General features: G+C 42.3%; 1 protein-coding gene across 1 annotated transcript; it reads left to right on the top strand.

The window, feature by feature from the left end:
• Positions 1–14362: 14362 nt before the first annotated feature.
• On the top strand, positions 14363–24713 carry ASB4 (ankyrin repeat and SOCS box containing 4). The gene is made up of 5 exons (XM_005010941.6): positions 14363–14576; positions 17704–18003; positions 20655–21145; positions 22379–22492; positions 23946–24713. Exons 1-5 carry the CDS (start codon positions 14363–14365, stop codon positions 24132–24134), a joined length of 1308 nt encoding a protein of 435 aa, XP_005010998.3. The 3' UTR covers positions 24135–24713.
• The last annotated feature ends 754 nt before the right edge of the window (positions 24714–25467 follow it).

Here is a 25467-nt window from a genome sequence, read left to right as displayed (position 1 = left end):
CGTATCATCTTTTTTGGGAGATAAGATACAGAAGCTGTGTCCACACAGATTTGGATTTCACAACAAACTATTTCAAAATGCATCGTGTTTGAATCATTAATGAAACACAATGTGTGTTACCAGAGCAACTTTTAAAAAGCTAAAACATTTTTAATGGCATTTTTTACAACACAGACGTGACAAACTTAACTGGACTCTTCAGATTATTTCAGGATGTATCAACACAAAATGGGCCCATGCACTCCTCATGAGGTTCAACAAGGCCAAGTGCAAGGTCCTGCACCTGGGCTGGGGCAATCCCAAGCACAAATACAGGCTGGGCAACAAAGGCATTGAGAGCAGCCCTGAGGAGAAGGACCTGGGGGTGTTGGTGGATGAGAAGCTCAATGTGAGCTGGCAATGCGTGCTTACAGCCCTGAAAACCAACTGTTTGCTGGGCTGCATCAAAAGCAGTGTGGCCAGCAGGGCGAAGGAGGGGATTCAAGGCCAGGCTGGATGGGGCTTTGGGCAACCTGGTCTGGTGGGAGGTGTCCCTGCCCATGGCAGGGGGTTTGAACCAGATGATCTTTAAGGTCCCTTCCAACCCATATTGTTCTATGATTCTATGATAAGTAACTAATAAATTAGAAATCTTCCTAATGTGTTATCTCACTGTTAGATGGAAGAAGCTTGCAAAAACATTTAGGAATAGATCATTATTGCACTGATTGTAGAGCAATAATTCCCAAGCTATGGAGGGCATTGAAAGCAAGTCTGATCTATAACCAGTGAGGAGTCAGACAGCAGCCACTGTCTGAGAGCTACTTTACAAATACTGAGTCAAATTTGGAAGAGGACATGTGGGCATGAAGACAAGGCAGACATGAGGAAGCAACCAGAGACCAACCTTGATGCTGCTACAGCTTAACTTTAGAAACAAGCTGAACATGGCAGCACAGAGGGGAATGTCTCAAAGACAGACTGCTGAAATCTTAAACTGAACCCGTCAGTTTTGCTGAACACAGATCATAGAAGTGGACTAACGACAAGGGCAAATCCAGCAGATGGCTGCTGACATGCAGGTGCTGAACCAGCTTCAGGTAAAAATAAAATCTGGCAAGCAAGCAAACTGCTTACCATGAAATCAGGCAGAAAGCACAAGCAAAGCCTGTGGCTTGCATACTGAAAGATAAAAATGAGGGAAAGAGCTTCAAAAGCTGCCAATCATAAAAAAAAATACAAAAATCTCTGCAAAGGCTATGGCCTAAAACCATTTTAACCCCGTTAGCTGATCAAAGGGAAATTGCAGATTGCTTACTCAAAGATCTCAGCAATTTCTTAAGCCCTGCGTTCTTCGTTTTTGCTGGAGCTATAAAAAAAAAATAATAATACTTCTCTGCTCCCCATTCAAGAGCAAGGAGCACAGATTCCTACAGCTGTTGGGCAGCTGTCACAGAGCAAGGCAAAGTCCCTGCTCACACCTTGCTGTTATATGTAAATGTGGTGGCACCAATTAGTTTGAAAGCTGGAATTTATGATAATTACCTACTGAAGAGTTGGCATCCCAAGGGGTTCAGGAATACAGATTCTTAGTGTCTTTGCAAAGAAAAAGGTAAAAAACATTCCTGCAGTGACACCAAGGTATATCGATTTTCTCAACTGCTGAGAAAAATCCATGTCAAAATGACATCAACAGATTTGTTCGGGAGGCTGTTGAAAAGGCTTTTGCAGAAACAGTCTGGCTTTCATCCTCGCCCTAGTTTGAGGAGAGCAGAGTCAAGGTCTCTACCTGGCCTTTGCAGAGCCAACCAAAGACTCCAGCACTGCCAGCCACAAGCAGCCCGGAGGCATATGCATAAATTTGGATGTCCAAATAAGTTTGTGAACATATTTTGCTTATTTCGTGATGGCACGGGGTAATGCAGTGGCTCTTGGTGATGACAAGATGTCAAAACCTGTCACTGTCAAAAACAGCCCCAAGCAAGGCTATGTCCTAGCACAGCTCTTGTTTACTGTCTGCTGTGCAGCACTACTTCTTGCTGCATCTGGAAGCAGCAGCGAAGGGAGATGCTTTAATTATTTTATAGGTGGCAGAATTGCTAAGCTGGAGAGATGCCAGGCTAAATCAAAAGTCAAAGAGGTCCTCCCAGGGAATCTGCCCTTTGCTGCTGACAGAGCACTGGGTGTGCAGGGTATTACTGATGGCTTTGATCGCGCTGCCATGGCTCAGCCTTGTCACAAGCATAAAGCAAATAATGCTGCCTTTTTCCAGGCAGAAGCATGCTGAGCTAGTAGTGTGCCTTGCAATACAATACTGAAGACTTACAGGTGAAATCCCGCTGTCTTGGCTGCAAGCTGCCTCGAACAAACACCACGACTGATAACAGTCATGCAAAGGAGGGAGAGGGTCATGCAGCTTTTGAAAGATTAAAGCTGTGTGTGAAATAAAGGAGCCACTTTACTTCAAATGCAAGTAAAGGTGAGTTGTGTTCCTGTCATCATCACTCTTCTGCTCATTCGGGGTCTCAGGCAATATAAAAGCATTGCACCGAGAGTATCAGCCCATTCTGTGTGCGCTACTTTCATGCTCTTTCAGATAAAAATGCAGTCAGGACAACACTGAACAGTCAGATTCAAAGCACTGTCAAATATTAACCACTGTCAGTGTCTCTTGGAGGCTTGGCTGCACTGGTGTGAGCACCAGTGCATGCAGCATTCAAGGCACAGCACATAGTTGTGTGCTGAGCTGGAAGGTAAGGTAAAGTCCAGCCCAGCCTTATGAGAAGACATCCACAACGCAGGAGGCTCGCTGCTGTCTGCTGTGATAGTGATGATGTATTGATGCCATCACAGCCTCTCACTGAAGTGGAACAACCCAATGACACAGAAAAGGAACGAGAGGGAAATGCCTAATTAAGCATTATTTCTGTGCTACCATGATTTTTTTTTTATGCGTTGCAAGTAACAGGCAAGTTGCTCAGAAAAGAAAATTCAAGCTCTGAATTTTCAGGGTACAACATGCCAGTAAAAAGATACAAAGAGAGATTTTTTAAATTTTGCAGCTTTTAAAATACTTCAAGACAAAGAAAGGAAGGAGTTAGCCTTGACACACATACCCTGTAACAAACAAGAAAAGCTATTATACACACTATGCTCGGATATTTTGTGCTAAAAAAGATACTTTTTGTTTAGGGGTTTTAGTATACAAAGCTTATTTATAAAATGTGGGGAAATGTGGGGTTCTTTAATTGTATTGACACCATGCAGCATAAAGAAAAGGATGAAACGGAAATGAAGAATAAATACAGAAGTGTTTGTTTCTTCATGAACTATGGTTCCTACACCTGGTTCCTCACTTTCTCGACTGTCCCACATGTTTACCAAAACCTACTTTCAGATTTACATCAATGTAAATCCAGTTTAACACCACCAAGATTGCTTTAATCTCGCAGCTCCAAGTCCTGGTTACTCTTGCATTACCAGAGTTGCTTCAAATACGTAAGTGTAGGTGTTGCCTGTGTAGGTTTTACATGACTCAAAGGTAAGGAAACCTTCAAAGCAGAATGTTATAATAGTATTATCATCAATTCTGTGTCATGGAAAGTACTTCGTACTCCTTAATTGGAGGGATGGCAGCCACACCCTGAAACTCTACAAGTGAATCAAGACTACAGGCAGTGTATGGCTGGAATATTCAGAGAGCCAGGACCAGCAGAGACCAAAATTAACATCCTCACCTCCAGGTGAGATGGGAACAAGCCTTCGATGGACCTGTTTGGCCTGATCACCCAGTGTGCAGTGAGCTGGCTGAGCCACTCTCTTATCGGGCAGGCAGAGATTCGTGTACAGCTACAGGCAGGAGATGTGCAGGGAGAGGCAAGGGCTGTTGGCAGGGTGCTCAGGGAGCTCCAGCTAAGGACCTTCTCTTAGAAGTGAGAGAATCAGAGATTCAGAGAAGACAGAGTTGCTGTGGTAGGGAGATTGTTTATATGGGTAAACACATACCCATAACCCTTCATCATTCATTTTGTTATTGGTGTACAGGGCAAAGTGTTTACAAACCTGAGAGCAGCATTGCAATGAGCAGCTATTGCCTTTAGCATGGGAAACATACCTAGAAGGAGGCAAAGCAGTCTGGAGGCCAAGACAGCAAGACAGAAGAGTCAGTGCATGAGAAGTAACAGAATCAATTCTGCTCGTATTTTCTGGCAATTTTGAGTAATAGTCTTAAAAGATATTTGGCAGTTACGCTGGGTTATTGCAAACCCAGCCCACGAGCCTGCCTAAGCACCAGCAAGCAGAGTGACACATTCTTAGTGCTGCTTTCAGTGGGAAGAACTTTACGCAGGTATTGCTTTATTGTTTTTGTCTGTGTCTAGATTTGTTTTCTGAAATTTCAAACCCTTCTGGTACAACTGATGTGAAAACTAAATATACTGTCATAAAGCAATGACTTGAAAACATACTGATATCTAATCCTCAGGGTATACAGGGTGAGGCAGACAACTAAATATAGAGTATGCAAGTAACATCTGGTCCCTACACACAGGATGATTACCCTCCCTCCACTAGAATTAAGATGAAAATAATGTGTAAAATCTTTCAGCTAAGATTTACTTAAGCTAGAAGGGCAAACAAAACCAATACTAGCCCCATGGAAGAGTCCATTTAAATTATACTCACTGTAAGTCTGAAAAAGCAAACAGATTCCTGTAGTTACACTGCTAAATACAAGATGGTTTACCTATTTATGGTAACGCTCTTGTTATTTAGCTCTCATAATATTTTCATTCAGATATAATGTTATACACATATATACAGATATACACTGTTGTAACAGTGTATGTACATGTAAAGGTATAATTCATAAGCTATTTTCATATTTCATAACTCATAAGCTATTTTACTCTTTTAAGCATAAAGCGTGAACAGATAATGTGGGGAAAAATCTAGGATCTGATCCAACTCTCACTGAAATCGCTGAGTTGCTACATCAGAGCCTCTTGCATGCAAACATGTGCCAAGGAGCAAAGAATGTGGCCTTGGTGGAGCCAGAGCCTTTGCAGAGTCCAAAAACACCCCTTCTGCACTCTGCCTTTCTGCAGGAGGTGAAATACGAGTGGCAGACTGAGAAGGCATCCATGGGGTGCTGCAGAGCACTGCCTGATGTGAACTTCCACCCTGCTCTCAACCTTATTCAGCTCAACAGCAGGTTGAATTCCATTAGGCCATGATGGACTTTCTAGAAAAGAAACTAGACTTTGCCTTTTCTGCCCAATATCATCACAAGGAAAACACAAAGAAGAGCTAGAAGGTGCACAGAGCGGGGTGTTGGACCCTTGATACCCAGAAACACTGAAATTTCTCTTCATCTGCTTTGAGTACCCTGGGTGGCTGGTCCTAGCAGCCCTTCAGCAGGTGTACAGCATGAGCAGCGTGGTATCGTGTAGTTTAAACTTTTAGGATTTGGCTGCCAACAGCTTTTTAGGAGACACTGCTTGATTTTGACTTTGATACAGATTTTTTATAGCAGACCTATCCTCCAAGAATCAGGTATATTTGCAGGATAACTAGTTCTTTCACTGCACTTTCCCTTTACTCAGTGATGAGCAGTTAGATGAACTTAATTCATTTTATTCTGTTGAACAGCACAGCAGTTGTTTTTATCACAAGTTTGATCTGGGTGTTAGACAAATAAGACATATAAATAATAAAAGAAAAATAATGTTCTATTTCTTCACAGGATTTGAAAGTAGTCTCTAGTATGACCACGGCACATTCCTTATTTACTAATTAACTTTTATTTCTGTGTATTTTTACTAAGCATGCTAAAAATCAGCTGGTTTAACTAAGTATTGATGAAAATACTGCATTTTGAAAAATCTGTAATTTCCTTTTAAAAGAAGGTTGGAAAATTCTTTATAGGACTTGTAAATGTTTATATTACTCTTGTATCTGGAAGTCCTAGTAACAAACCCCTATGATGCTGCACTAAGTTCTGCACGTATAGAAGAAGAAAAAAAAATTACCCTCTCAGAGCTAGCAAACTATTAAAATAGTAGTGGACTTTAAAAACAATGCCTCTAGAAAAGGTATTATTGAGTTGTGCATCGTGTATGCCTAGTCAAAGCTGGTTAAAACAGTCAGCAGGTACCAGTCTTGCGTTGTCATCTTTAAATATTAGGCATTCTCAAGAGAATTAAAAGTTATTAAATATTTTTAAAACATCTGTATGTTTTTCAAAAATGATGCTACAACACATCCCACTATCCCACTCTCTAGAAAATGAGGAACTCAGCCAGGAATCTACATTAAGTGACTTAAAGTACGTGCAGCTCTCGGTAGTCAGGACTGAAACTATACCACAAAACCATGGGCCACCTCACTGAGAAAGGGATAAACTAGCCCAGAGACCAGCTGAAATTCTGTCTGGCAATACACAGGAAGCAGAACCTGCTGTTTGAAACACAGAGAACCTGCTGTTTTCCCACACAGTCTCCTTTGTAGAGCTGGCAAGAACTGGTTTCTAAAGAAAAAAAATAAATAGAGAGAGATATTGTATGCTTCTAATCTTCTTTGTATCAATCAATTTTTTTGCACGCACAGCCATGCTGAGAACAGTGTGTTTGGATTATCGTTAACCTCACATAAATCATTACTGCTATTAAGTCTTTCCCATCACTTTCACGATTGGCTTGCCTTTACAGATTCAACCACTGAAGCAACCAGATTGCTGTTTCCATTTACTGCAAACACAGGAGAACATGCTACTAACATAGGAGGTTGTGGAATATTTTACATTATGCCACTTGGTAGCTACCCTCTCATAAGGGCTCTGTTGAACTCTATCTGTTGCTGCCTCAGTTTCATTGCTCGTCACTTCTATTTCTTTGATGGCTTTTGCAGAGTACAACTTGTTTGGTTTATTCATTAATAGTGCAGGTAATATATTATCTGCCCATTCTTTTGGCAAACTTCACCTTCTTGCTAGTTGCTTCTGTCTGGCAGTGGTTTATGTGTTGCTGAAGGCTATCTGCTCAGGCTTTATGCAGGTTAGGACAGCCCTCCCATGAGAGCACAGATCTCCAAAAACAGATATTCAGTTACAGTGTAGCTGGACTCTGACCAGAAGAGAAAACCGTGCTGAAAAATTGGTGTTGTCTGAATTTAATAATAATAAAAAAAAAAAAAGCAGAACAGATTATGGTGATGAGGATATTTCTTCTGGCTACAGAGGGATTTGGTGTGAGGGATTTGCTCAGGTCACGCTGATCTTTCCCATTTAGCCATTAAACATCACTGATGTGAATGAGAAGGAGCCAAGATGACAGCCAGAGCCAGCTGGTGGGGAGAAGTACCAGCACCAGACTTGAGAACATGAAGATCTATCTGTCTATCTTTGCATAGTTTTCTTACGCTTCTCTGTGCATCAAGGAAAAAAAAAAAAAAAAAAGAATAAAAAGGCTGGTCTTAAGAAAGGTGATGGCAAAAAAAGAGTAACTGCATCTCTCCTGCCTACTGACTGTTGCTTCAGAAACATTCTCACTGCCTCCCCAGTGCAACAATTTTCCAGCAGCCTCACGAGGAGAAAACAGGGTGGTATGCAGGCTCCTTAGACTGTTCTTCCCTGGAAGAAGACACATGCCTCAAGCAGGAATATAAACACCACTTCAAGTTATCATTTCTCAAAAGGAAGTACATTATTGAAAAGATTAGGACTGCAGCTGAGTGATAAGTGGGTTGATTTTTTAAAAGGCTTGGTTACAAAGAACCTTCTTGAAATAGTGAGGCTTTTCTCCAAGTGCTTTTCAGCTTTAGATGCAATTCAGCATATCTTTGACATGACTATTATATTGATACTAAAAGGTACCAGCCTCCCAAGGCTTTTGATACTTCAGGACTCTTTCTTATGTTAGGTTAGCATGCTCTGTTGGTGATAAAATTAAGCACACGGTGTGCAGCGTTGTATCTTTTTATTTCTTAAGTAATTATTGAAAAGGAAGAGCCAAAGTCATGACCTTTGTTTTAAACTCAGTCTGAACTCTTACTGACTTAACTGAGAATATGGTTGGAAAAGGACAGGTCATAAAAAGAATAAAAATTACTTAAATGAGTACTTGGCCCACAGATTGCAGGAGAGAAAATAAAACAAAGCAAAAATAAAGCCTACAAACAATTCTTAGACAAGGCTACTGAGGAAATTGTGGTTGGTCACTATGGTAACAGATTTTAAATGAAAATAAAATTATTTTAATACTGCAAGCACATTTTTCTATACAGGTCTAGTAAATGCATTTAGACCTCATTAAAGTGAATATAATTTTACAATAGATATTCCATATAACATTACTGACACCCATACGTGGAGAATCAAAATATAAACTAGAAGATGTTGATGTTTTTAGCATATTAATGGTTCAGTCATTCAGAAGCTCAGGAGATAAATGGTAGCATTAGTTATTTTCTTTCCTTAGGGAATCTTATAATAACTGGTGTAAATCATGGCTACTGTAAACTTAAAGGAGAAATATTTGCTTTTGTTTTCTCTGCTTTTGTGCTAAAGGACTCAGAATGGTGAATCAACATATTTAATTCTTTCGATACAACATAAGAATTTTTTTTCATAGAGCCTCAACTGTGATGGTCAGTGGGAGAGTAAGGATTCTCTTCTCATTCCCTTTGCTTTACATCCCTTACAATACCACCAAGGCCACGCCAGCCTTGCATCACTCATGTAAATTTCTGATATCTGTGAATAAGAGCTGGGATTCCTGCAGTGTAAGTAAGATTTATCCAGTGCCGTACTGATAAAAACCCCATCTAATATGCACGTTCTTACTTAGACTAACATAGCTGTATTATTACTTACTCAACTAATGATTTGGTCTGTCACATTCAGGGAAGGTAGGTGTTAACACTAGAAAGAAGCAAGCTTAACAGCTTCTGTTGCTTAGAAATGCAACAAACAAACTGCTGTTTATCAGACTGATTTATCAGGGAACAGTGGGAAATACAGAGAACACAGGAGACTGAAAATATTCACCAAACCCTTGGCACCTTCACCCGAGTGCATGATGACTATTGAGCCACCACAGGCCTGCACTGTCCCTATCCACATCTCTTCTGCATCTAGCCTTGGTGGTTATGCACTGCTTATTTGGCGATAGCTCATCTTCCCTCTTCACACATTCCACCCTTTTGGCAGATTATTCCACATGCTTTATTTCAACATCAGTTCAAATTTAGTCTTTGAGAGCAGGAATAGTCATTCCATACTGCTTCTGCTGAATGTATTAATACTCCTTCATGCATCAGTATGTTGACCCCCAAAGTCTGGCATTTTAGAGCCTTGCCACACTTGCAAAACATATATAGGAAACATCTCACACACAACAGCTCAGCTCTGCACAGATTTCCCTTCAGCAGACAAGGCAGAAGTGGCTGGGAACAGCCTGATGAGAATGTCTCGTCTTCAGCCAACAACTGTCAGAGTTCAGCAAGAGCCAGCCCTGCCAGGGAGCGTGGCCAAGCCACAGTCAGCTCTGAAAGAGAGTGGGAGAGACACAGCCACCTGCGGGGCTCTTTCTGTGTGCAATGAATTATTTTTGTCTCGCTGTTGTGAAGCAACACTTGTCTTTAAAGAAATGCTTTCCACAGGCTTCGTTTAAATCCAATAGTCCTTGCTTCATTTCAGCAGGAGGAAAGAAGTGTAAGAGATTCATGTCAGTTTGGTTACAAAATCCTGCTGGTTTAAATATTGTAAGATACTACAATACAAAGCTAAAAGAAAAAAAAATCCAGTAAACATAGCTAGGTAAGATTTTTTCCCAGTCATTGAAATTGCTGTTCATCATAAGATTTTAATTTGTCTTTATATAGATGTATCTTGTTTACAATATTCCTGCTCTTTGAAGCAAAGAGAGCCTAGAAGCATTGTGTGTGGGTAAAGGTGGAATCTGTTTTAACTGTTTCGCAAAGGAATTGGGTCTGGTTCATACTTTATACAGGTCAACAAACAATTATATTGTTTGTGGTCATTTTTGAGGGATTATTTCTTAGTTTTGAAACACCCTTAATTCAAGAGCTAAGATCCTAACATCAGTAGCTAAGGCAACCCTAACCCCCTGTAGCTTCTGGATATCCTAATAAATACATTGATAGTAGAAGCTGGAACAATCTGCAGAAACGAAGCAGATCCTTGGAGCTGAAGATGGAAATAGCACTCATGAAAACCACAAAGAAACCCATGGAAGAATAGGCTAAGCTTTTGTCACGAAGTTTTCAGTCATGAAGCTCCATGAGAGCACAATTCAGAATTGCTGGTGTCAACCTTTGGTTTTGTAACACACATGTCCCTAAGACAAAGCATCTCTGTTGACAAATGTTTCTAAATTATACTTGCTTTACTGAAGACAAAACTAGAAGGCCCAGCCTCTGGAAGGTGCCTCACTTCTGGGATTTTGACTTCCAGGGACTCAGAAATCTGATGTCTGAATGCCTTTGAGGAATCTGTGTCATTTTTTTTTTAATTTTTTTTCCCCCCATCCCTAGCAAACAAGAACAAGAGTGAAACAATGCATCAAAGAACAAGAGGAGGATTCCAAACTGATGATATTTAGGTGGTTTCAGGTTAAGCAGCCACAGGGGTGATTTTACAGAGAGGGCTTTTCTCAAAAGATGATTTACAAGCTGAGCACCCGGAGAAAATAGTTTGCACCTGGCACAGCTGAAGAGATTTTTGTATTATTTTTATTCTACTGAGAAATAAAACAAGGAACAGAGAAAAAATTTTTGTAATCTTCACACTCAGAGCCAGCACCCTGGAAGAATAAAATCAGATCAAATATAACAATGGCTAAAACAGGCAGAAGGTTGTACAACAAGGAAAAAAATCAGTGCAAATATTGCCAAAAGAAGTGTGATACAAATAGATAAAAGGATCATGCTTTATCCAGTTTGGGAACTGAGAGCAGCTAGGGAGAAACAAGGGATTTGTAAGCAGCATGGGCAGTGGGGTGGCGGATTTGGCCTGGTACTGCAGGTGCTGTAAGAGCCACAGCAAAGCGAGCGGATTGCGATCACTACTGCAGCAGCATTTTTAAGAGCATGCACTGTTCAGAAGAGATGAAAGCGTGGGATTAGCTCAATGATCTGTTTCTTGCTTCAGGGACACAGACCTGAACGTCAGTACATTTTCCTCCTTAACATGCCAGGCTTCTGAGCAGCACAGACGGCTTCGCATGGAGGCTGCAGTATTACTGCCTAAGTGACCTGCTTTAGCCAGCGATCTGCTGAGGCAAGGAAAGGGCAGAGTTGAAACCTCACCAGCCAAGTGTGCTCACGCTGCTGCAAGGTTCAGAGCTGTGGGGTGCACACAATGCTTCAAGGTCCCCACTACTGTCATCGCCACTGGGACAGCGGTGCTGTACAGAGGCTGATGGGGAGCTGTGCTCACCTTGGATCTCAGCTAGGATGGGTTTCTATATTCCTGTATATCCTGTATTGTCTCTTCCACTACTCCAGCTGTATCACAACCCTTCTTTTGGAGCATTTTTCCCTTTTGCTGGCTTTCTGCCTGCCCCAGCATAGAGTTCAGGATGTTGATCTTCACCTCCAAAGCTCTGTGGTGCTAGAGCTGTTCCAACACTGCTGTGGAGGTGTGGGTTGCAGAGCTGCCAATATATCATTGCTCTGCATCAGCAGGTGCTAATGAGGGGGCCCTGGCTCCTTCAGTCTCCCCAGGAGACACACTTCACACAGCCTACCAGTACATCTTTTCTCATTTTCTCCTTAAGGCTGTCTTTGTCTTTTATTAGCCATCACATCTCTGGCTTTCACATGAACTCCTCTGCCACCACTCACACATCTCATAATATCACCCCGATGTTACCTTCATGCACTCGCCTTCAGGCAGCTCTCCCTGGCTCAGTTCTGCTGCCCAGTGCCCAGCCTAATAAAGAACATGAACCACTGAAATCAGTGTAAATATTTCCCTTGACTTCAGTGGACTTTGGAGCAAGCCTGTGATAACCTGCTTTGTTTGACCAAGAGGGTCCTCACAGCCCATCTGAAGTCTGTGATGATGCTCCCATTGCCTGAGGTGGAAAGCAGCATGTGCCCCAGAAGTGTTGTTTGCCCTTTTTCTTCTTTCTGCAGCCCTTCACACCTGGTTCTTCTGATCTGCTGCAGTCACTTACAAGGGACAGATGCAGCCCCGGTGAGGTGCAGGTGTTTGTGTGCCTGTGGTTCATACGAGGAGGGGTGAGCTGTGGGGCAGAAGGAGGGCTTGGAAGATGGAGGCAGGAGCTGCCTTTCCTCTAAAAACCTGCTTTTGTGTTAACTGTGTAATTTGGACAATTGATCCTAAATACCAAAACTACATTTCTTAAAGGATATAATGTGTGTGTCTGCAGTGCCCATAACAGTGGCCTCAAGTCTATCCTACAAATACCATTAATACCAGTACTGTTATTTATTTTAAGCAAGTAATGAGCCATTGTTTCACAGTGAGATGTTCAGAATATTTGGCAGCTTTGGGGCTTGGTTGACATCAGTTTTGACTTTCAAAATCAAACTGCCACCTTGTGGTATGGTGATGGAGAAGTCAGTAGGAAGTTAGATATATTGCACAAATATTGACACAGTAAAAATTGCTCCTTTTACTCCACCAATAGCTTACCTTATTTTTATATTCTTAAATGTGTTTTTACTACACTTTAAGCTAATAAATAGAAGTTATTTTGTCTCCCTGTGAAAAAATAGTCTCGTCTTTTGTTATTATTTTTATAAAATTATTTCCTTATTCTTGTATATAATTGTGCTGAAAGCACCAGGGTACTGAAACAACCGGTGTACTTATGGGAGTAGGTTTGTCAAGGTTAGACCCAAATGCAGCTTACAGGAAAAGAGTAAATATAAAGGCAAGAGGTATCTGTAATTGTTCCCTTTCTCTATGTTAAGCTCATTAGTGTTAATGAAGATTTTTATGAGAATCAGAGCAGAGCCACACAAAGTACTGAAGGCGAGCAAGTTGTAGTGCCTCTGAAGTGCACTCTCTGTGCACCCTCTTGGACCACGACAACTATGAGGTAATTGTGATCAGCCTTCTCTTTCACTGTGGGCCAAGCTACCATAAATTACTTCACCTTGGTTGTCAACCAAGAGCAAGCATGATGGCTCAGCAGATGCACAGCAGTCTGTCACAGCGACATGCTTGTCTGTACACCTCAGCTTTGGTGAGGTGGCAGAGCAGGATGGAGATGTACTGGCATGGTCCTTTATACAGCTAAATTGAGTGTCTTTGTGCCATCTGATAATATTTATGAAAGACAGACAAAAGTCCATTTCAAACTGGAAAGTGTAGCTGAGGTGAATTGTTGAGGACAGCCAGATATCGGCGCTCTGTACACCCATGACTTCTCAGGAATATCGTGGTTTAAAAAAGCCATGTGAGTAACAAGGATGTGACATAGGATGTGAAGTTCACATCTTGTCTCTCTGCTCGTGCCAGACAAGCATTCTTCTCCTAAAGGATGGAGTAGAGACATCCACCATTGAGAGGATGAAATTAAGAGGGAGGCAGTCACACAGGAGGGAGTGTGAGTGTATAGAGAGCTCCCCTGTCCCATAATGTGGCCATACAGCTTTGCAGCCCTTTAATCCTTGCATTTCTCCTTCCTGGGTGCACTTCCACCTGCCACCTGTGGTCCCTGAGTAAACTGGGGAACTCCTGCTGCTCAGGGCATTGTACAGCAGCAGACACGGCTGGATCAACACAGCCATCCTTGGGGCTTTATGTATCAGGGCATCTCTGAGACCTGCGTGGTGGGGGGGTCTTGTGGAGGCCTGCCTGGTGGCTGGAGGAATGCAAGCGGCACCAACAGGATGAATGCTGTCCCACAGGAAGAGTGCCTTGGATTTTTATTTTTTTCTTTCTGAAATGCATTAGCTAAAAGGCTTCTGCAGAGCGAGCACCACATCCCTCTTCAGTCAATAAATCACTAATGGTAACTATGAAAGGAAATATAAGTATTTCTCCAGCTGAGAAACAGCACCAAGGACGTAGTGTCTTTTAATGTGAGTGAATAGCAGGAGCAGAGGGCGGCCACGTGGTTAGTGAAGCTTTATGTGTATAAAGCCTGTAGAGATATCTCTTATTCTGGTTTTATTGCTAGTGTGTCTGTCCTCGCTTTCACAAAAAGAGTGTGGTGATATCTAAGAGTGGTATTTCAATGCCTGAAATGCTCCTCATATAAATAGAACAAGCAGATCAGCATGACCAAGTGATAAAATTACCTTCTGGTCTTCAGGAACTTCAGCATGTAACTGCGCTATAGGGACCTCAGTGTACCCCTCTTCACAGCACAAATAAATACATTTGGAAATGGATCTGGAGGAGACATGCAAAGAAGGAGAGAACACGGAGAGGAAAATGACTCGAAATGCAGCTGCAAAGTTGGTGAAAAAGGCTTTCCTCGAAGCCCTGAAGTCCAATGACTATGAGACACTGGAAGAGCTCTTGAACCAAAAGAAAATAGACGTGGACACGGTGTTTGAAGTGGAAGATGAAAACCTGATCCTGGCATCCTATAAACAAGGTAAACGTGGCAGCACTCACAAGCCAGGAAGTAGATGGGTTCAGGTAGTTTTCCAGGAACTGTGGCCTCGTGCCCCTCCTAAAGCTGCAGCCTAAGTTGACTCATGGGCAGCAATGTCAGGAGGCTCATACGGCTGCGGTCACCCCAGGGGAGCTTATCAGCTGTGCTGCAGGGCTTGGTGCAGGGCAGGCCAGACACCAGCACCAGCCTCCACGCCACCAGGGCAGCTGCTGTAGCTTTAGGGAAGTCCAGAAAGTGGGGTCCTTTGCCATTTCCTTGCAGAGAATTAGAGTGCAAAGCCCAGAATAGACACATGCAGGCTAAGTGTGGTGTACAAATGTCTTGCATGTTCCCCAACACATAAACAGACAGTTCAGAAACAAAATATTCGGTCTCTTCCATTTGCAGTTTACAATATAGTACAGTGAATTCTTCTTGGCTTAGGAGAGCTAAAGAAAACCTATGGACCTTGAATGTTACTGGATAGGAGGAGCTGTATTTTTCAAGCTCACAGAAAGCGAGGATTTGCTGGTTTATCAAAATATTTTGGATTAAAATTAAAAATAATAATTAAAAAACAAAAACAAAAACAGAGAAGACATTTCAGCTGTTCTGGAAGGTAGAAAATCCAAACCAGCTGTCAGCCAGATACTGAGTTTCCAGAAACTTACAGTTCAAAACAATGAAACAAGTTTGCTGTCTGCTGAAATCAACAGACTTCATTACCTACTTGCTAACAGACTCCTCGTGAGTATCTGAAAAGCAGCAATGACCAACTTTCGCCAGAAGTTAGGCATACGTGGAGATAAACACCTCCAGTCTCAGCAGCACAGCAAACGCACTTTTTTTTTTTCCTCCCCTGTGGCATAAAGGAGGGACAACATCCCACCCCTTCCCCTTTTCTGTGTTTACCTCCTATTTAATGAACAGCTGCTGTTCTTTTGGTTCCATAAGGGTGAGGATGATGCAGTCATGACTTACTTCCCTTGGGGACAGCATCTGAGCTAACCCACACAACGATGAGTGTATCCTAAAATATCTGCTCTTCTGCCCTCAGCAGGCTAAAATGTGTTCTGGTTGTAGTTTAAGACTATGGGATTTTTAATTGTAGATCATTTGGCAGCAAGAATTAACTCGTTTCTTTTGGAAAAAGAGATAAATGCACCCTATGGCCTAAATCACAGCAGTATACCTGCTGTGTCTTTCTGAAAGGCAGAAGGCACCCTATCAGCTACAATGCAAATTTTGCTTTTGTTCTGAATCCCAGATAACCATGATTTAAGAGGAGGATTTCCTTGGGGAGGGAGAGGGGAGAAAAATTAAGCTCCACCATTCAAACAACTTGAGCTCTGCCGTAAGCAATGCAGTGGGAAGGAGATGCCGTGGGTGTCAGAGGGGCTTCCTCTCTTGCAAAAGAGGCTGAGAGCTGCCAAGGACACTGACCTTTCATGCACCATTGCTAGTTTCCACCCCAAGAAACAGATGAGCTTAAAGAGGCCTCCTGCAAAGCCTGTGTCTGCTTCCTGCTCAGTGCCAGGTCCCATCCCCTTGGGCTCAGGGATGTCTGTGGGTTTGGGCAGCAGACGTGGGAGATGCTCACCTGCAGCAGCACAAGTAAAGGAAATAAAGGGTGGTCTCAGGCAGGAAAACTGTGGCTGTATAAAGGGGTAACTTGACTTTTAAGGATCACTGTCCTGCTGTTCACATCATTTATAGCTGGCATCTACATATCTTCAGGCCCAACACCAAGTTCCCCCTTGGTGTTCCCAACAAGGGGAACACCAAATGTGAGTTCAGTTGGGGATCCAGTTTCAGCATCCTGCTGTGCTGCGTGCATAGACTCTGGGATACAGCCCACCTACCTGGCATCTAGTTTGGGGACAAATGATGAAAAAGGTGTTTCTCTCTGCCACCAGTGGTTTGTTTCTGTCTTCTTCCTTCCTCTCCATCTCTCTTCCTGTCTAATGCAGTACATATGATTCCTGCAAAAATTGTATCTATGAGAAATTAAGGTGGAAAAACTGTATAAAACTAATGACTCAGAAACAAAGGTCTGAATTAATTTGGCCTCATTACACATCTGCAGCATTTTTCTGTCTTTTTCTTGATAACAGTATTTTACCAGGCATTTGTCCAAGTAGATATAAATAAATCAAACCCAGATTTTTTTTTTTTCTCCTGCTTTTCTGCACAGAATTGTTTTCATTTACTTTATATATACATATATATATATATATTAAACAAGTGATTACAGTAATCACTTTAGAGACTGCATTAAACATGTAGTCCTATCTTGGGAACAAATATTGGTCTTACACCTGTTTATAAGTTTAAAAAAAAAAATCCATGAAAAATCTGAACATTTTGGAGCCAAATTTCATACTAAGCTGCCCCTGCTTCTATTTGGCTCTTCCACCAAGTTTACATCAACATCAAAACTCTTCACTCCGTGCTCCTCAGGGGCCGTAGTTGGCAGAAGGTCTGTGATACAGCTGCAGCCACATTGCCAGGGGTCATCTATGTGCAATGCATCACTAGGAGTCTGAATCCAGCTCCTGACATGCATGATCCTGCAGTCTCCCACGCAGAAACAGCAGGATAAGCTGTCTGTTGAGTCATTGGCCTGAGTAAATACTGCCTTCTTATTCCAACTTACTCCTTTTTATTCTTACTTGTTTAGATTTTGGCAGACTGAAGAGCCCATTTCCCCCATATTTTTAGCTAGTGGCATTTCAAATGCACTAAACCTTTATAATTATTGTTATTATTATTATATAAATATTATTATATTTGCATTGTTATTATTGTTATAATAATATTGTTATTATTATCATCATCATCATTCAGTCTCCAGAGGTCACCAGAAAAACAAAAGCTGCCTTTGGAGTACATCTACATGGGAATTATCTCTCCAAAAGACAGGCTATTCAGCGCACATAGGAAAAGTACCTAATGAAAATCAAGTTATGCTTGAGAGAACTACATGTGCACTAAACTCTAGCTGGTGAAATTATGGCAAATTAAGCCAAAACTCCAGCCTTTTCTTCCTCCTCCGTTGTTCTCAGTAGGTGGATAATCCAAAGGAAAATCTTAGCCAAGGATGGTAATGCTTTTCCGTTTCATACAGGGTATTGGCTACCTAGCTACAAATTAAAAATATCCTGGGCAACTGGGCTTCATCTGGCTGTCATGTATGGGCATCTGGAGAGTCTTTCGGTCCTGCTCAATCACAAAGCTACAATCAACTGCCGGCCCAATGGAAAAGCTGCAATCCACATAGCATGTGAAACAGCAAATGTTGAGTGCCTCAAGATCCTTTGCAACCATGGAGCTAAGCTGAACTGCTTTTCAATGAGTGGGCAGGCGCCCCTGCACTTCTGTACGACACGAACCTCCATGCCTTGCGCCCAGCAGCTGATTTGGAGAGGTAAGGTAAAACTCTGGAGAGTCTCTCGTGGCGTGACTAGAGATGGTGGGCATGACTTGTGGCTTGCCTTAGGAGGCGAGATGCCAAAGTACGTATATTTATCCGTCCCATCCCCAGCTGACTTGCCTCTTCATCTCAGACTTCTTTTCCCCATCTCTTTGATCAGCTGAAGTTTCTCCTGCCCTGATTCCTCACCCCATCTGACCTCCCCTCACCCTGGCCATCAGCCCTTACTCCAGGGATGTTTCCCATTTCAGTGCTTCCAGCCTGCTGCCCAGCCAGTCCTTCAGCAGAAGAGCTCCTCTGAATGAGTTTCTTCTCTATTTTTGTTTCTGTCTTCTTCATCTAGATTTACTATTGAAAAGTTTTCACATGAAAGTGCACCCCTACCCTTGTCTTTGCTGCTCACGTTTCCTTGATCTCGATAAATTATTCTATTCATTTGTATTTGACTAGTCCCTGAAAAAAACATGCAGTTTTTCATACAGTCTCTTAATTGCCAGCTACCAAACTCCTGCACCTACTGGGGAAAAAATGTGGTTATATAAAATTTAATTTTCCTGGAGTAAGATACATGTACGTTATGTGGTTGATCATCTGTAACAAATGAAGTTATGAATAGATATAACTCATGGATAAACAACTTGCTGTTCCTTCCACTGTGTTCTTTACACAGGAAAATGTCTCAGGACCTAATAAAAGACAGATATCAAGGGGTACAGCAAAGTCAGGCAGTTCAAGAGCTCTAAGTTACAAGTAGACAGATTCCCCTATTTGTCACACTGTGCCATGGCAAATACAAACATGTGTTGTTGTTTTTTTGGCTACATGTTTTGAAGGTTTTTCTTGAGATGTAGAGCCCAGGCATGATTTGTGGGCAAGGCAATCTGAAGTCCCAAATGAATAACCACATCGCTTTTCTTCTGCTGGAAAGATACATATTATTTTGTTTGTTAGAAAGGAAAATAAATACTGCCAGTTGTCTCCTGCCCAAAGCAAGCAGTCCTGACAGCAGGAGTTGAATTTGCTACCATGGAAAAGCTTAAAAGTCGAATGTACTCTTATAAAATGCTGCAAATGAAAGGTTGTATTCTGCAGGCTTCCTCCACCCTCCCATCAGTGAGTGAATAATAGCACTGTGCAAGCCAGCCTTCATCCCAAAGCACCCTGCAAACACAAATCTCCACGTGAAACAGAGATTCAAGGTGGGCAAGGTCTGGAGCAGATCATGGCAGGTGTGCACACACCCAAAAGCCAAAGACAGGGTTTTGTTTCTGTCCCTGTCCCAAGGATTCCCACTGGCATCTCCCACCCTGCTTTCAGCACTGGTGCTCTCATGCGGGTCAGCTCAGGTAAACGCAGTTTAACCATTTCTCACCTGGGCAAGCGGCCAGCTGGGCAGATCTGTGCCCGGGTTTGCTTACCGCCTCCAGACCTGTGCTGCTGATCCTCTCAGGGCCGTGTAACGTGAGTAACGCTCAGCGTGGTTTAGTGGGATTAGCACTCAGCCCAGAGGTAATTTCTCACGCCTCTTTCTCCCTCTCCGTCAGTACAGCTCGGTTTTAGTGTAACTTTGGCCATGTAATGGCTTCGTGAGGCTGGAGAGAACAATTTTATTTATTTATTTATTTATTTATTTATTTATATGTAAATAAAATTATATAACTATACACACACTATATACATTGTATACATGATATATGCTATACTGCAGTTCTGCTTTGCTTTCGGGAATAGGCTCTCGCCGATCTTTCCTCTAATAAGCAGTGTTAAGAACTATTCCTCCAGCAATTTGCACTTCTTCAGAGCAAATTGCTGGTAGCTGGAAAGGAAGGAGGCAGCCGGGAAGTCCCAGGATCCGGAGCCCTGGCACTATTTTGGCAGAAGGCAGGGGCCGGGCTCCTGTCCGTCTGTCCTGCAGCAGCTGCCCTTCAGTGCACAGTAGATGGTGCTGTTGCTTCAACTGGAAAATAAATTCGGCACAAATAGAGCAGTTATAGCAGTCCTGTTAACAGCTTGGGAACAGGATCTAGACCCTCAGCTGGAGACTTTCTTTATTATTTTATTTTATTTTATTTTATTTTATTTTATTTTATTTTATTTTATTTTATTTTATTTTATTTTATTTTATTTTATTTTATTTTATTTTATTATTTATTTCATTTCATTTCATTTTAATCATCTACGGATCTATCATAAAATGTCCTTCTAGGCTCACAGTCAATGAGGTGCTGCAGGAAGCTTTCTCAGGGTACAGATTTGAGCAGAGCTATTTTACAGAGTAGGAATAAAGGTCTCCTTTTTCCTTCAGTTCTTAATTTATAGGAAAAAGCACTTCATGCAGAGATCAGGACCTGAATGCTGCTCCAAAGCAGTGTTCAGATAAGGCCCTCTATCAGCTCAAGGGCCAAGCTATGACACCAGAAACTGGATCCAAGAATGTGAAGTTTCTGAGGGTTTCCCAGAGGCCTAAGCAATGCAGAATCCTTGACTGTTGCTAATTGTATTTTGATGTGAAAAAAAAAAAAAAAAAAAAAGGATTTGCAATCTTTTACCATCTCCTTGGGTAGTAGGGCTCCAGCAGAGAGCTGTCTGAACTGGGATTCTGTTCCCTTGATTATTATTTTTTTCCCATCATCTTTCCTTGGCAGGAGCAAATGTGAACATAAAAACAAACAACCAGGACGAGGAGACCCCTCTGCACACAGTTGCACGTTTGGGTATCCCCGAGCTCGTGGCCTTTTACGTGGAACAAGGGGCGCAGGTGGATGCCCTCAATGCCCACTTGGAGACCCCGCTGGCCTGCGCGGCCTACTGGGCCCTGCACTACAAGGACCAGACGTACAGCCCAGACCACCACCTCATCTGCCGCATGCTCTTAGACTACAAAGCTGAGGTGAACAGCCGAGATGAGGATTTCAAGTCACCGCTCCACAAAGCTGCCTGGAACTGTGACCACGTGCTGCTGCACATGCTGCTGGAGGCAGGGGCAGAGGCAAACATCATGGATGTCAACGGCTGTGCGCCCCTGCAGTACATCATAAAAGTGACGTCTGTACGGCCAGCTGCCCAGCCTGACATCTGCTACCAGCTGCTGCTGAACCACGGAGCAGCCAGGATATATCCTCTGCAATTCCACAAGGTTAATGGGTGGCTTTGTACAGAGCAGGGGTATGGAGAGAGGGGATGTCTGGAACAGGAGGGGGGTGACAGACCCTAACATCAGGGTTTGGTGGTACCAGGATTTGCAGGAGTCCTGTAAACTATGGACTCAGAATGCCCAAAATCTGTTATAAGGTTGATATCATTTACCTGAAGCAAAATTGCCATTGCTAATGCCAAAAACCAGATGCAGGTCCCATACTCACTCTTAATCAGCCTGAAACTCCAAATTCTAAATGCTGGCTCGAGCCTAATTTTTCAGAGCTGATTCACATTCTCATTTCAGAAAACCTACATGCCTTCATCAAACGTGGCTCCAATATGCTGAACTGGGTAGTACAAAATGCATATTTCTTGGCCTCTACCAAAGACTGGAGGTCAGCTGAGACGATTCAGTTTGTCACTTCTGACCTTTAGAAATACAAATCCATTCAAACTGAAATGGATCTCACTGAAGCTTGGGCTTGTTTTCAGGAAATGTGAGAAATAAGGGGAAATTCTGGGCCTGGGTTCATAGCTGATTAATAACAATAACAATAACAATAACAATAACAATAACAATAATTGCAAAATCCCTCCCAAAGAATTTCAGCAGCTCTTCAAAGCCCAAAACACTGTAGCTGGTAGCCTTCTGATATCAGGCAATGAGGTAAGCTTGCTCTAGTCAGGGCTCATTTTCTCTCATCCTTTGCCTTCAGCATAATTTTGCAGTCCCTCCACTGTATATATAAAATTTTATCAGTCCAAGCAACCAGAAACTTTGGAAAAAAATGTTAAAACTTTGTTTTGCCCTCCTGAGCTGAGGGTGAGCTGGTCCTGTCTGTAACAAAACAACTAATTTTTCTAGAGTGTGTTTGAGAGCCAGGCCTGGGGACTCCTCTTCCTGCTTCCACCTTTCCCCATAGCATGGAGTGGGGCTCGGTTCCAATCTATCATTTCCCATCTGCAAAATGTGTAGGATGATGTTTATCCCAGAGGGATGCTCTGCAGCTTTATCCGAGAAAGCCTGTCTGCTGTGTGGGTCAGAAATGCACATCGTAGAGTGTGAATGCAAAGTGTTATTCCATGGGTGTGAGCAACAATTTCCTTCTTCTGAGCTAAAGTTAGTAGGCAGAGCTGATTTTAGACGTGTCCGTCCCTGTGTGTCCTCACAGCCAGGCTAGCCCCAGTGCCTCTTGGCGGTGCTCATGGTCTCTGTACGTCCTGACTGCAGGTGCTACAGGCCTGTCATTCCCACCCCAGAGCTGTGGAGATTGTCGTCAACTCCTACGAGCACATCAAATCAACATCTAAGTGGAAAGCAGCCATACCTGATGATGTCTTTGAGGTAAGCTCTTAATGAGTTGTAACTGAGTAAAATCCAGGCTTATTATTTGTTCTCCGTACCTGGCCACAGAAAACTGAGAATGCTTTTGAAAGGGAATAACACACCAGAGGATTTGGACTTCTCCATTTAATATCATTCACTTCACACAAGCTGGCCCAAAACTGGGGATTTTTTCTTTTGAGATAGGTACCATATCCAAATCTGCTGAAAACCATCAAGAAATACAGATTGTTCTGTGTTGTCCTGGTGACAGTGGGAATTTCAGTGATGTGGGATGTTCAGGGTCACGCTGTGGCTTTAAATAATAGTTTATCTTTGTAAGAGAGAATAAGAGAGTTCAGAACAGTCTGGACATACAAACTGTTTATTTATTTATTTTGTGAAATGTTTTCACAATTTAGTTGAATATAGTTTCTCAGAAAAAGTTATTTCCAATAAAAATATTGCTTTTCCAGCTATGTTGGGTAAAAAGTTTTTGATTTTAAATTGAATCTCCTTCAATAAAATGAAGATAAATGGATCTCTATGTCACCTGGAGATTTCAATAGACTTTTTTTTTTTTTTTTTTTGAGAAAGTGTCATAGTGACATTATCCTTTGCTGCACTCCCTGTCAGGGGTGCTGCAGAAGCTCAGATATCCCTGCACTCAGCAAGTGCAAAATATTCTGGCTGTGACTGGTGTATCTTCAGATCTTCCAGTGAGTGTATTTATATATTTTTTTCAGATCAGCAATTGATTTAAAAGCACCATATTACAAGGTATATATTTAGGTAGACATTTAGGTTCTGTTGCATGGGTTAAGTTTCTGTAGTTTCTGTAGTTTCTGTTTCTAACCATAGGACTGGTTAGCTGCAAATACAAGGGAGAATTTAAATGAAAAATGAGGTCAAAGAGGGAAGAGATGTTGTCAAAGTGCCAAATTGGGGGATGGTCTTTGACATAATTATCCCATTACTTCAGAAATCTGCATAGTCCCAATATTCCATTTTAAAGCTAGTTCTTGATTAATACCAGGGTTTTTCAGGATGTTCAACTCAGTGCTGAAGTTAAGTATACCAATGTCTGCTTTACATTGTCAGTGATGCTTAGGGAACATCATCTTTATTATTAATGCAGAGCTATGCAGCCAGAGGAACTGCAAGACTAACTGTTTTTTTCAGGTCAGTTTTATTCAGGAAAAAAAAATAATCATGTGAACACAGAATGAAACATTAAGGACCTTTTTCTCCTAAATAGTAATAATAAAGCGTAATAATAAACACGACATATTTGAGGCAAGCATAATTTTGGCTAAACCAAATTCCCACTGCGGTGAGCGGCTCAAGGTGACAGGGCAGCTCTACAGGTTTTTACCCTTGCTAAGAACCATGTGTTGGGAGGGGAAAGGGAGGACAGGAAAGAAGCTTTAGTGCCCTAAAATACTCTTGTGGTTTTTTTTTTCGTGTTTTGCAGCGGTACCAGGATTTCTACGACTCATTGTTCACTGTGTGCAGCAACTCACCGCGGTCACTCATGCACTTGTGCAGATGTGCTATTCGGGTGATGTTGTCAGAAAGATGCCACCGAGGCGTCCCCTTACTCTCCATCCCCATGTCCATGAAGAAGTACTTGCTGCTGGAGCCAGAGGGGATAATCTACTGAGCTGCAGCAGAGCTGGCTGCACGCCCCAGCCTGCCTCTTCCCAGATCCACACGCCTCTGCGTGGTGCTGGAGGTCTAGGCTTACAGAGACCTTTGCTTCTGTATGGTCTCCGGCCAGCTAGCAGCTGGGCTGGCATTTATGGCCCTTTTTAGGGCTGCAGTCCACTGAGCAGGGCAGGGAGGCAGAGCTGGAGCAGCCCCCTCCAGACGAACACAGGGCTGCGCGTTTGGATGCTTTGTTCAGTCTAGCTTCAATGACCCTGTCAGTGATGCTTCCATTTCTTTGGGTATTTATTCCACTGCCTGCTAGATATCATTAGATTCAATCCAAGCAACCTTTGGTACCGTTTCACTGTAATTTTCTTCAGCTGTCATTTTAGGAGTAAAAGAAAGGATACTGTCAAAAAGTAGTACATTCATTAGTCATAGAAATGCTTTCCCAGAAGGAAATGGGGGAACTGCTTTGAATCATGACCACAGACAGGAGTTCAGTAGTTGCCTATGGATTGATGTTGAATTCAGTCTTAGTTCAGTCTTCACTACACCTGTCTGTACCTTATAAAGCTTTGTCATAATAATATCATTTTTAATTGTAAGATTATTTTTTTTCTCCCACTATCAGTCATTGTATGCGAACAGGATCAAAATCTGCAGCACTGAAATTTCTGAGCATTCATATTTATGCCTGGGTAGGTCTTAGTGAGAAACTGTCCGTGTTTCCACTCTCAGTGTGACCTACATTTAATTCACGTCCTGGTATTGAGAAAGGCAGAGGGACTGGAGTTGTCCATGTAAGCTGAACAGCTGTGCTTACACACGTGCATCCCTCAGGATGGTGTTGGATGGGATATGTGAAGAACACAAACATTTCTGTCCATTTAATACAAAATACTCCTAGCCTATTAACACAGACTATATTCCACTTATATTCCACATTTTTGTTTTGTTTTGCTTTTGTTTTTATTTTGGTAGCTAGGCACAGGAGAGAAGAATCCCACCTTAACTGAAAGGTGTTTCCACACTGAAGAGATGCTGGCCAAGTTGTACCAGCCCTGCCAGATGCTCTGTGCTTTCAGACCTGTCCGTGCTGGTTCCCTGCTCAGCAGGAAATATTTAGTTCTTACCAAGCTGTTGTCTCCTGTTCATGGGGTGAGATGCAGGGGCACACACTAGGTATCCTGCAGCAAGGGCAAATGTGTGATTTGACCTGCAGATAAAACCCATTTTATTGAGCACATTAGGCTCTTCCCAGACACACAGGAGAGGCCAAGCTGTTCAGTGCCTCTGTGTCTTGCAAGTGGCAATAATAGCACTTGAAGAAATGTACAGATTAT

Source organism: Anas platyrhynchos, chromosome 2 (genome assembly GCF_047663525.1).
Source record: "Anas platyrhynchos isolate ZD024472 breed Pekin duck chromosome 2, IASCAAS_PekinDuck_T2T, whole genome shotgun sequence".
NCBI lineage: Eukaryota > Metazoa > Chordata > Aves > Anseriformes > Anatidae > Anas > Anas platyrhynchos.
The sequence above is the reverse complement of the archived record's forward strand: the minus strand, read 5'-3'. Positions and strand labels throughout refer to the sequence as shown.

Coding starts and splice junctions, on each gene's coding strand:
- ASB4 (XM_005010941.6), top strand. CDS start 14,363: ATGGATCTGGAGGAGACATGCAAAGAAGGAGAGAACACGGAGAGGAAA. Junction 18,004..20,654: donor CCAGCAGCTGATTTGGAGAG/GTAAGGTAAAAC, acceptor TTTCCTTGGCAG/GAGCAAATGTGAACATAAAA. Junction 22,493..23,945: donor TACCTGATGATGTCTTTGAG/GTAAGCTCTTAA, acceptor CGTGTTTTGCAG/CGGTACCAGGATTTCTACGA.